Raw genomic sequence first — 13387 nt, 5'->3', positions numbered from 1 at the left:
ATGACGTAAAATGGTTGCACTCGGTGATCTAGACAACTCAGAAAACACAACTCAGAAAATAAACTGACTGACCACCTCAAATGAAAGAGATTACAGGAATGAGTCAAAAGCATCAGAGCTAAAGTGGAAAGGACAAAGAAACAAATCTTTAGGAAGTTTAATTCGTCTACAGGCATCATCACATTATTTTCTTCCTACTCTTATCGCTAGGAAAATGGCAAATGTCAAACATCGCTTCTCTTGTCGCCCTTCGACTGAAAATTTCAACCAAAACGACACAACATCTTTACTGTTTATTAGTTGTGCTGTGGTAAAAAGCACCAGTAGCTCAAGGAGTGCAACCATTTGACGTCACTGACGCAGAATGTACTGGGCAGTTGATTATTTATCATGGGTTTCTATTACATACTTCCGTAAGAGACATTATTTAAGTTATATTATTATAAGAATCCAAAGGAGTCACTTTGACTGAGCCTGAATTTAAAACTGTGCAAACAGCTACAATAGAGTGTTAGATTGACATTGGGATACGCTACGGTCACTTATATTAGTATCAGCAGAAACTTGAAGAACCTCCTAAACTCCTCATATATCAAATGAACACCCTCCAGTCAGGAACTCCATCTAGATTCAGTGACAGGAACAAGAGATACTGGAAGTGATTTCTCTCTGACCATGAAAGACGTCCAGACTGAAGATACAGGAGATTATTACTGTCAGAGTTTCCCCTACATCAACAGTAAACATGTGTTCACACAGTGATAAAGAGTCGTATCTGATACAGTTGATAGATAATGCAGCTGCTGATGAGAGGATCACAAACAACACACACACACACACACACACACACACACACACACACATATAGTTTTTACAGCAAAACAGTAAATGGTTGATCAATCATTGGGAAGCTCAGTCTGACTGCTGAGAGTCTCAGTGAACAAACATCATCTCTCTTTAGTCCTGACTCATTCTGTTCCTCTCAGAATAGATCAGCTCCATCAGCAGATGTTTCACAGGAGCTTCAAGATACAGTCAGACTACACCGAGTCAACACACACAGAACCAACAGTCATCTGTTTCAGTGGTTGGGGTTCATCATTTGACTACTCAAAATAGTTTCATAATTTCCTCCATTTGCAGGTGTTTTCATGGTTCAGTGAGTGAACCCTGAATATTTCAATGTAAAAGAGAAGACAAAATATTCATCAAAACAGACATAATAATAATGTATTATCTGAGATTATATTATAAGTAAATGTTAACTGTTTTTTTTTTATAAGAAGTTTTTACAATAGTGTAATATAAAGGTTTTATTTTTTAATTGATACATTTAAATGACATTTCATCCTGAAATATTTTATTCATATTAATTAATTTAACAGTGTACTTGCTCTCAGTGAACACTGAAGCCTTAATAAACATTTAACTCAGAAAATCATATTAGAGTACTGCCAAAGCGTCAAACAACAAGACTGTAAATAAATCTATGTTGCTCTTTAATATTAATATAAGTGTATTATCTGCCTGTAAAGTAACCATATAATCCTAAAGAATCGCCATAGTTTATTAAATATAAGTTGGACATACATGTGTGGTTCTCAAACAAATGAACAAAAAAAAAAAAAAAAAAAAAAAAAAAAAAAATATATATATATATATATATATATAATTTATAATTTATTTATTCATTTAAACCCCATTTAAATAAAAGAACAATACATTAGTATTGTATTGTAGATTTTTATTCTAGAGGGGGCGTCACTGGCATGTGAATAAACTCTTATGAACATGAACGTTTGGCAAATAGCAGCAAAGCATAATATTAATATTGCTGAATTTTCAGGAGTGCTTAAAACTATGTAATCTAAACAGTAATCTAAATCTAAATGAAACAGTTACCGAAAAACACTACATGTGTTGAAGAATATAGCCATTGTTGTCTATACTGGTTGTTTTTATGATAATTTATTAAGTGTTTGTCCACCAGTGGATTTATTAATGAAACTTGTCAATTTAAATACTATTTTGTTACATAATCATTCTTGTTCGTTCAGCTTTTAATGTTTACCTGCAGTGCCTTTATACTGTAATACTGTATTAAATGTGATACAAAACAAGTGTAGTGTCTTCGAGAGTGAACTACAGTCTTCAGGTGAATGATTTAAATAGTGAGAGTCACTTTACATCATCAGACATGCTTCAGTGCTCTGAGAGAGTTTATAGCGCTGTGAGTTTAACACTTCATGACTGACACAGCAACAAAAACAGCAACTACAATGACATTGATCATATTCTTCTTGATCTTAGGGATGTATTTTCAAGGTAAGACCTTTCATTCAGTTAGCTCTCTTAAAAGTTATTTCAAACTTTTTAAACATCACGTCGTTTAATTGTTCTTCAGACTCTGCAGGACAGGTGACTGTGATTCAGACTCCAACAGAGAAACATGTTCAGAACGGACAAACAGTGACTCTGACCTGTAAAACCAGCAGCTCTATTGGACGCCAGTCAGACGGTTGGTGTGGGTCATGTCTCTCCTGGTACCTACAGAAACCTGGAGAAGCTCCTAAACTATTAGTGCACAGCATTAAAACCCTCCGGTCAGGAACTTCATCAAGATTCAGTGGAAATGGAGCTGACTGTGGAACTGATTTCTCTCTGACCATCAGTGGAGTCCAGACTGAAGATACAGGAGATTATTACTGTATGGCTATAAACTATATCAGTAATAGCTGGGTGTTCACACAGTGATAAAGAGTCGTACAAAAACCTGATACAGCTGAGAGAGATACTGCAGCTGCTCTACAACTGCAATCACACACAACACTGATCAGAGAACACACACTCATAACACAAAATAAATAGATGGTGAAGTTTATTGTTATAAATGTGGCAATGCTTTACTTTAGATGTCCTATCCCTTTACCCATTAAATCAAACTAGAAAACATCTATCTGTATTAGACAGGGAAGGTAAAGTTACACGTTTGCTTCTTTTCATGTCATGTTTGCTCAGTCATATCTTTCTGAGAAAAACAAAATAGTAAATACTGGAAATGGTACATATGCAACATGAGAATAAAGGCCTCCTGAGTAAATTGTAAATTCCCAAAAAGTAATTTTTATAAGAAAAATATACATATGTAAAACTTTCAGCCTTAGTCTCTAGCTTCCACTAACTACAGTACACTCGTTCACAGTAGAAAGACCTTCCAGCAGATAACTTTATTTTAATGACCCAGTGTCCTGTAAGTACAGACTAATTACAGTAAAAGTACTCTAGTAGCCAGGTCTTGGTAGTCACTTACATGAAACAAAAATGTACTGATCATGTACTGCAGTGAGGTAGTTAGAACAGCTTGTGAACTTACACTTTAAATTAAATTAGATGTAACAGACAGCTACTGTTACAGGATAAACAACTCCACAAACAGCCTGGCTATCTTTCTGTCTGATTTACGGGTTTAAATAAAGCGTCTGATATCTCGTGTGTCGGTATGGCCAACCTTTCTGCTGACTGATGTTGCTACTCATGTTGCAGTAAAGTAGGGTTTGTAAGACCCCTTGGGCCTTGTCTAGACTATACTTAAAGTATTAAAAGTCTGCTAAACTGGAACAACTCATTTTGTACTTAATGCACTTTAATTGTGCAGATGTAGTGCTGAAATCTGACTAAAGATTTGAAAATCTAAAAACGTACTGTAAATAAAGTTTTTTGCATTTGGATCCCTAACTCTGTTGTCAGTCTCCACATTACAGCTACAAACCCCATGTTGAATTTGTCCCCTACACCCCCAAAACACAACTGATGTCACCATTTGACGCACCTCACTTTGTACAGATTATTTAATATTGAGCTTTTATATAAAATAAAGTGAGTGATGCTGCATTCAAGACCACAGTCAGTGAGTTAAAGAAAAAAAAATAATGGCTTTAATAAATGCTTTCATCTGTATCTGAAATTTCATCTATTAGACCCATAATAATACAGTACATAGTGCAGCTCAAGCTGTTGTGAATCCCGCCCACTTCTTTACATCATCAGACATGCTTCAGTGCTCTGAGAGAGTTTATAGTGCTGTGAGTTTAACACTTCATGACTGAGAGCAGAACACAACACAATCTTCATCATCACACAAGACTCAACTACTACAATGAACAACATCCTCATCCTCATCTGGACATTGATGTGCTGTACTCAAGGTACATGATGAGAGCTTAATACAGTATAATTAATAAAGTTAGCTATGGTAAGGGGCCTACGGTATACTAAAAATTGCCTTGATGCGTATACTTTTATATTACATTTCTCTCTCAGGCTCCAGTGGACAGATCACAGTTACTCAAACTCCTGAAGTTCAAACAACTGAACTAGAAAAGACTGTAGTGATGAGATGCACCGCCAGCACTCCTTTAACAGGCTGCAGCCCAACACCATGTCTGTCCTGGTACTTACAGAAACCTGGAGAAGCTCCTAAACTCCTCATTTATTACACAAACAGACTCCAGTCAGGAACTCCATCTAGATTCAGTGGAAGTGGATCTGGGAGTGATTTCTCTCTGACCATCAGTGGAGTCCAGGCTGAAGATACAGGAGATTATTACTGTCAGAGTTATCACTACATCAACAGTAAAGATGTGTTCACACAGTGATAAAGAGTCGTACAAAAAAGCTGTGAGTCAGAGTCACAGTGACTGCACTGATACAGCTGAGAGATACTGCAGCTGCTCTACAAACACAATCACACACAACACTGATCAGAGAACAAACATGCAGAGGTATAAACTCAAGCTTTTATTAATTTTGCAGAGTGTGACAGTAATAAAGACTATAATGCCACCAGAAAATGTCGACTCTTCTGGTGTTTTCAACAAACACACCTAAGAGTATTATCACAAAACATTGTCTTGTCTGGTAATGCTTTAGATTACAACATACAGAGTAAGTACACTAAATTTCCAGTGTGTAATGAGGAGGCGGATGTCGGCGTAGAAACCATGTGCAGAAGTTTATTAGAAGGGCAACAAACATAAACGTAATTCAGGTAGAGGGTCACACACAGAGAGGCAGTCCGACAGGCTGACAGGTTCAGGGATAATCCAAGAGTAATCAAGTGATCAATAAACAGGCAATGGGTCTTTACCAGGCAATGAATCCAGACAGGCAAACAGATCAGAGATCTGCAGTCAGGCAAACAGGCAGAGATCATACACTTGGCAGTCAATAGAACAATGGTAAGCAAACACTTGGTAAGGCGGTGATACTGGCAATACTTCACATTGAGCACATGGTGGGCCTCTTGATATAAAGCCCACAAACAGGAAATGACTGCAGAGGGAGCACTACTAGTACTCTGGCGATGGCTTCCTCTGCTGGCTAGGCATGTTTTTTGTAATTGTAGTGCACCTACAATTGTACTATTGTAGGTGGCATTCATAGTCTCCAGTGCCATTCAGCTTTCTAGTTACCACTCACCCCATTCACTGCTACAGTTACTGATATAAACGCCAATTGGATCAAATCAAGCCCTTCCCAACAGTCTCAGCTAGGCATAATGGTTAGAGAACACAAATTCCAAGTATGAATCACCATACCTGCCACAAGTCACTTCAGTCACTATTTAATAGCTCATCACTCTTTTTTTTGTGTGACTTAAATAATAGTCACTTGACTTGAACAAATCTGGAATGCTGTGTTTTATAACCAATTATGGTTTTTGATAATGTTTATACATTCATATAAGGTCAGTCCATGTTTAATGATGAGCGCATTGTCTACTGATCAGTGGTTTGAGTTACAGCTTTTTAGGTAAATTATTCAAATTTTCATCGACATGCTTCAGTGCTCTGAGAGAGTTTATAGTGCTGAGAGTTTAACACTTCATGACTGACACTTTAACAGACACAACAACTAAAATGACATTCATCATCTTCTTGATCTTGACAATTTGTTTTCATTGTAAGACAATATAGTTTGATCTTTGCAGTTGTAATTCAAACATTTCTATTCTCTATTCAGTTCTGAAAGTTTAATGTCGTTTAATTGTTCTTCAGACTCTGCAGGACAGGTGACTGTGATTCAGACTCCAACAGAGAAACATGTTCAGAACGGACAAACAGTGACTCTGACCTGTAAAACCAGCAGCTCTATTGGACGCCGGTCAGATGGTGACTGCAAGTCTTGCGTCTCGTGGTACCTACAGAAACCTGGAGAAGCTCCTAAACTTTTAGTGTACAGCATTAAAACCCTTTACTCTGGAACTCCATCAAGATTCAGTGGAAATGGAGCTGATTATGGAACTGATTTCTCTCTGACCATCAGTGGAGTCCAGACTGAAGATACAGGAGATTATTACTGTCAGAGTTACCACTGGATCAACAATAAACCAGTGTTCACACAGTGATAAAGAGTCGTACAAAAACCTGATACAGCTGAGAGATAATGCAGCTGCTCTACAACACAATCACACACAACACTGATCAGAGAACACACACTAATGCCCATTAGTAAATGGCAACATTACTCATTAGTAGATGCAATGTCCATTCTTAAATATAGAAACCAAACACAAAACTAGGGGAAAACACACCACTTTATGTTGGACCGGTCTTCTGTCACGTTGTGCTGCGGGAAGGAAGACGATAAACTTTAAAAATCCACAGCAATACACGCAAAGATAATCGAGACCACACATGTACATAGATGAGATCTGACGAAAAAACATTGAAGGTAACTTATATGGGGAAGGTAAATGAGGATAATTAACAACACTTGAACATAATCATACAATCAAGTGAAGACAGAGACTAGGGCACAGAATACATGTTAAATGAAGAGAAACACAAAACAGGGCAGGGGTGTGACTATTAGTATCAGAAATGTATTTGAAATTAATAATACGATAGCCTGTGTTGCTCTGTGTTGGACTGAAATAAAAAGCTTACCACGCATCATCTTGAAATGAAAGCTTCATGTAGTCAGTTATTTCTCTGGATAAACTATGATGTATATAATGCTTTTAATCTATTTCAGACTAATATATTTACTAGCATTACCGTCTACATGCAAAATTATGTATGCTAAATTAATAATTTAAATGCAGTGTAAATGCAGTCACTTTGCATTATAGTCACGTCTCAGTGCTCTGAGAGTGTTTATAGTGCTGTGAGTTTAACACTTCATGACTGAGAGCAGAACACAACACAATCTTCATCATCACACAAGACTCAACTACTACAATGAACAACATCCTCATCCTCATCTGGACCATTGCAGCTTTTATCCTAGGTGAAATATCATGTTTTTTATATTAAAAAAGGTTACTGTTGTTCTTGTTTTTACCAATTTAGTATACAAATAGTCTTCCATAAAGGTGATTTACAAACAAACTGACTTTTTCTCTTCTTCAGAATCCAGAGGAGTCACTCTGACTCAACCTAAAGTTAAAACTGTCCAGCTCGGTCAAACAGCTACAATAGAGTGTAACATAGATGTAGGAATATACGGCAGCTACTTAGCCTGGTATCAGCAGAAACCTGGAGAAGCTCCTAAACTCCTCATTTATTACATAAACAACCTCCAGTCAGGAACTCCATCTAGATTCAGTGGAAGTGGATCTGGAAGTGATTTCTCTCTGACCATCAGAGGAGTCCAGACTGAAGATACAGGAGATTATTACTGTCAGAGTGCACACTATATCAGTGATAGCTGGGTGTTCACACAGTGATAAAGAGTCGTACAAAAAGCTGTGAGTCAGAGTCACAGTGACTGCACTGATACAGCTGAGAGATACTGCAGCTGATGATGAGAGGATCACAAACAACACAAACTCACTGAATCAAACACTTCACAAATTTATTTATATGATGTTCTAAGGAGGAAATATACTTATTAATGCAATGTAATATCATTATATAACACTCATTAGATTTGACATTGCCTGAAGAAAAGTTGTGAGGTGCTTGTTGAAGAAAAAACATGTTAAGGGTAAAAGTTTTCCAAGTTTTTGCTTCTTTTCTTAGACACCTGTAGCTTTAAGAGAGTGACCATTTATAGTGAGACATTTATCAGTCATTTATTTCAGTTTCTAATTAGGATATTTGAATATTCCTATACTCTCTTACTCTTCAGTTATTTATTTATTAGGAGTCAGTCAGGATCTCATGGTCAGATTCATATTTCATATTCAGATTCATATTCTACTGCTGGACTGATGGAAAATCACCCAGCTCTGCTATAGACTTCTGAACAGTTTGAATGAGCTCACAATCTACTTTATTAACAGATTTCCACAGATCTCTGAATCCTGTTTCCTTTTCTAACTTCATTGACATTTTATGTCTATCACTATTGATTGTAAAAAATGCTCTTGTGGCTTTAGTAACATTTTAATCAACATCTTAAAAAATCATCCATTGTTCACTGCATTGCAGTCAAAAGCTGAATTTTATTAAGGTGCCTTTTCATTGGTCTGAAGTGGAAAAAAGCTAAATACAGCTGTGAATGGGTTAAGTTTGTCCACTTTCAATTATTCCCAGAAGTAGACTGGATCGCGCTCATAGAGCACTAAGAGACTAAAAAAATGTGATTGACAAAACGCATCTTAACGCGAGTTGTAACCAGGACCACAGACACCTTTGATAAGAAGAACCTAAATGATCTTTGAGATTTCTGGTAGACATGAATCGAACATGAAACTGTTTATTAGACGTAAAGTGCTGGTACGTTTAGAGGAAACCAAACACTTCCGTTCATAACAAGAAACAACAGCCAAGCACATGCTGAGTTTCATCAGGACGTGGATGCTTTGCCATCAATTAAGTTTAGAGGAATAGCCTTGTCAAAGTCCAGAATGAGCCTTTAATTCACTACACAGCTCTCTGAATACATGAATCACTATGGCTCACATTACACTAGACTTCTTGTCTTCTGACATCTCTGTTTTGTTGCAGTGCAGTACAGACTGGAAGCACTGTTGTATAAACATTGTAAAGGAAACCTGCATGAAATCATAAAAGAAAAGGTTCTAAAATGATGTCCAGCATTTTGCAAATACACAAAGAAATAAATGTTTGCTAATAAATGTAAGTAGGGCAGAAGGGAGAGCAGGAGTGACACAGGAAGTGCGGAGAACTGCTTCCTGGTCACCTTCAGTCCGTGAGGAGCTCTGTGTGGATCCTGGAGGAGATGAACACACAGAACCAGCAGAAACCAGAGCCTGAGATCAGATAGAGATTGGATTTTTTAGCTAAAGCCTGTTTTTCAGAATGAGAGTAGAGAAAAGGGAGAAATGGGACATTGTTTAAATAAGAGGAACAGACCGAGGCACTAGACACTAAATTGTACATATAATTCATATTTATTAATGTTTATATGTAATAGATTTTTAGTTGGTTTGCAAAAGTAGTCTGTGCTGTCTAAAACCAGCTTGTGGTTTTATGAATTAATTGAATCATATAAAGAAATGTAATTTCAATTATACCTTTAGTGTAAATATATTTGAATAAAGCCTGTATGTTTGTTATGTTACACTTTAAGTGAAACATTCTGCTATTTCTAAGGATTAGGATAAAACAGGAACACAGTGAATTTTGATAATACTGTATATTATACCTTTTAGTGCAAATACACTCTTAGAAATGAAGGTACAAAAGCTGTCATTAGGGCGGTAGATTTTTAAAAGGGACATATTTGTACCTAAAGGGTCCATTTTGATAGCTTAAAGGTACATATTTGAACCTATGTCACAGTCTGGTTTGTGAGAAAGAGCACTCAATGAGAGAAATGAACTGAAACAGTTTTAATCCTTTACAAATGGACAAAATAGCAAGATAGCTGCAAGCAGGCAGGACAAAAAAAACCCACACACTTTAAAGACGAGAACTGACGATTAAACAGAAGAAAACTGGAACTTAAATACACACAGGAAGTGACTAAATTAACAAGACACAGCTGAAGACAATTAGACAATTAATAGAAAGTAGGTCACTCTGAACACATGGGAGAAGTATAATAACGAGAGTGAACAATTTGTTAATAAATGCAGAGACGGTCTCTGTAATAAATTCGACAATAGTTGCTAAAAGTTAAGCGTCCCCAACAAAGCAAGTCAGAGGCGACAGCGGCAAGGGACCAAAACCCCATCCATACAGAATGAAGAAAAAAAACATAATATAAGTGTGTTGGTGTGTTATGTGTAGCCTAAGTTAAAAAGATCTAGATCTTTAATCTAGATTTAAACTGGCAGAGTGTGTCTGCTTCCCGAACAGCGTTAGGGAGATTGTTCCAGAGTTTAGGTGCTAGATAGGAAAAGGATCTGCCGGCCGCAGTCGATTTTGATATTTTAGGTATTATCAAATGGCCAGAGTTTTGAGAACGCAGTGGACGGGCAGGACTACAATGTGATAAGAGCTCGCTCAAGTATTGTGGAGCTAAACCATTCAGGGCTTTATAGGTAATAATAAGATTTTAAAATCTATCCGATGTTTGATAGGGAGCCAGTGCAGTGTTGACAGAACCAGACTAATATGATCATACTTCCTAGTTCTAGTAAGGACTCTAGCTGCAGCGTATTGGACTAGCTGAAGTTTGTTTATCAAGCGTGCAGAACAACCACTCAATAAAGCATTACAATAATCAAACCTCGAGGTCATAAATGCATGAATTAATAATAGTTTTACAGATGCTAGAAACATGGTTTTCGAAGGAAAGATTGCTGTCAAACAGCACACCTAGGTTCCTACCTGATGATGAAGAATTAACAGAGCAGCCGTTAGACTGTGTTCTGGATTATTATATGTGGGGTTTTTAGGTCCAATTATTAGCACCTCCGTTTTTTTCAGAATTTAGCATTAAGAAGTTACTCATCATCCAGTTTTTTATATCGACTATGCATTTTGTTAGATTCTCAGTTTGGTGTGTATCACCAGGCTGCGCTGAAATATAGAGCTGAGTATCATCAGCATAGCAGTGAAAGCTAACACCATGTCTCCTGATAATATCTCCCAGAGGTAACATGTACAGGTTGAAAAGTAACGGTCCTAGCACTGAGCCTTGAGGAACTCCATATTTCACTTCTGATCGATATGATACCTCATCATAGCGGTCAGATAGATATGATTTAAACCATGCTAAGGCGCTTCCTCTAATGCCAACTTAGTTTTCTAGTCTATCCAAGAGAATGTGGTGATCGATAGTATCGAATGCTGCGCTAAGATCTAATAGCACTAATAACGAGATAAAACCACAGTCCGATGATAGAAGCAGGTCATTAGTAACTCTAATGAGAGCAGTCTCAGTACTATGGTACGGTCTAAAACCTGATTGGAAATCGTCGCAGATATGTTATGACCAGCAGGTGTCTGTCTGTCCGTCCTCGATCTTGACACATCGTTGCCTGAAGAACAAAACCGATCAGCTCACATTGAGAATCTGTCATGTAACAGTATATTAACACAAGTTCTTCAGCCATCTTTTCGGTTCCACCAGTTATGTCAAGGAAATGTATAAAAGATGAAATCAACAGATACTATATACCTATGTAATACAGTTTATAGGTTTTTTTAATATATATAAGACATGACAGCTTGGTCTGACCTGATATTAAATAGTTTAATGGATCATCATCTAGACTGATGATACGGAGTCCACGACAAAATAGTTGATGAACACTGTAAACAGTAATAAGTTGAATTTACTTGAAAAACCTATGGAAACTGATTGCCTCAAGTAGTTCATCATTTGTGAGTTCATTAAACTTGCTACAGATTTGTGTATTTTACTTGTTTATTTGTACAGGTTACTAATAAAGTTAAGTACTTACAACTCAATATGACAAGTTCGGTTAAAATCCGATATACATTCAATCTTAGTACACGTAACTCAAATAAAAGAGTTCCCTTTACAGGCCTGCTTGTTCACATTACTAGAGCAATGTTTGGAAACTGATTGCCTTAAATTTCTCAAGTAAGTTGTACTTAGACAAAGACAGACAACAGATATTGGAACATCATTGGCATTTATTTGTTCAATAAGAATATTAAGCCATGCCTTCAAAATCGAAAACACTGAAAATTGTACACAGTGCAATCTAATCCAATGTGATAATTTTTCCTCACTTTTTCAAAAAACAAACAATTCTTCAAATTCTTTTATTTAGTTAGTTCTCTTTAATAAAAATTAAAGTTCTCTTAAAACTTCCTTAATTTCCGTTTAACACCAAGTTTTACTCTAAAACCCGACTTTACATTGTGCACACGGCAAGTACTCCAACAGGAAACAGTGTTGGAAAACAAACTGTCCTAAACAAGTTTACTAGCTCTCTTAAAAGTGCAAGTTCTTTTAAAGACTCATCTCTATTCTAATTTACCAATTTGGTAATGAAGTAAAGGTCAGTCCTTAATCAGTTAATTGTATTTTTGGTTTGAGAGCCTTGTGTCCAAGTGACAAAATCACTCTCTGAATGAAGTCAAAAGTGTTCTTCAGTATGGGAGGATACTCTAAATTCAGAGCATAAATAAGGCCGAAAAGCAGGCGCATGGTTTGAGGAAGATTTCCACGTCATCCAACGCAAATCATCCTTTCAAAATGACCGCATGTGGCGTTTAGATGCATTGAGTGAGTCCTCAGGGATCACCGTGAGTATGCCAACCGAAACGCCAGACATCTCTCTTTCGTCATCACAGTCCTATAATTGTGTGTAGCAAAAAGACAAAATCAGACACATTTTAATAGTATATATTTGTAAAAAAAAATGCATTAGTTTTTAAATCAAGGCATTCATTCATTCAAGCCATTTTTTTTTTATTAAGATATATGACTGACAAAACATGTCTTGTAAAACTCGGTGGGCTCCTCTCCAAGGAGAAGTGGACGGTAGAGGAGATAGAGGACAGCTGTTCGTCGGCCATTGATGTCAGATTTCTGCAGAATTAAACAACATTGTGAAAAGCATTTAATAGTGCTGCTTGCACAAACCACACAGGACAAAAACAACAAAAAAAGAATTGGGTGTGTATGAGGAGCTCACATCAATCTGCTGTAGAATGTTCTTCAGTTTACAGCCAATTGCTCCTCTTTTGGACGTGAAAATATCAATGAAACGGTCTGTGAATCTGTCCGGTTCCTGAAAGAATTCGGTTTGCAGGTTTGTGCCAGATATTTGACTGAACTCTGCCAAAATCTGAACGAAGAAAAAAATTTGAAAAAAGAAGAAAAAAGCTGGCATTAAGCAGTCACTCTTAAGCAGACCTCTAAAGTAGTTTATGTGGGTGGTTTATGAAAATGTTAAATAACGAAATTACAGACGCACACAAAATAAAAGTCACTTGACTCTCTGTGAAGACTCTCCTTTCAGCTGTGTCCCTCACAGAAGGCTCAGTCTCTA

General features: G+C 36.9%; 1 gene segment (V, D, J or C); it reads left to right on the top strand.

The window, feature by feature from the left end:
* The first annotated feature begins 2312 nt into the window (after nucleotides 1–2312).
* LOC122331294 lies at nucleotides 2313–6406 on the top strand. The segment is given in 4 exon segments: nucleotides 2313–2325; nucleotides 2405–2518; nucleotides 5905–5961; nucleotides 6057–6406. Coding segments are annotated over 4 exon segments (534 nt in total).
* The last annotated feature ends 6981 nt before the right edge of the window (nucleotides 6407–13387 follow it).

This window comes from Puntigrus tetrazona, chromosome 25, assembly GCF_018831695.1.
Source record: "Puntigrus tetrazona isolate hp1 chromosome 25, ASM1883169v1, whole genome shotgun sequence".
Lineage (NCBI taxonomy): Eukaryota > Metazoa > Chordata > Actinopteri > Cypriniformes > Cyprinidae > Puntigrus > Puntigrus tetrazona.
The sequence above is the reverse complement of the archived record's forward strand: the minus strand, read 5'-3'. Positions and strand labels throughout refer to the sequence as shown.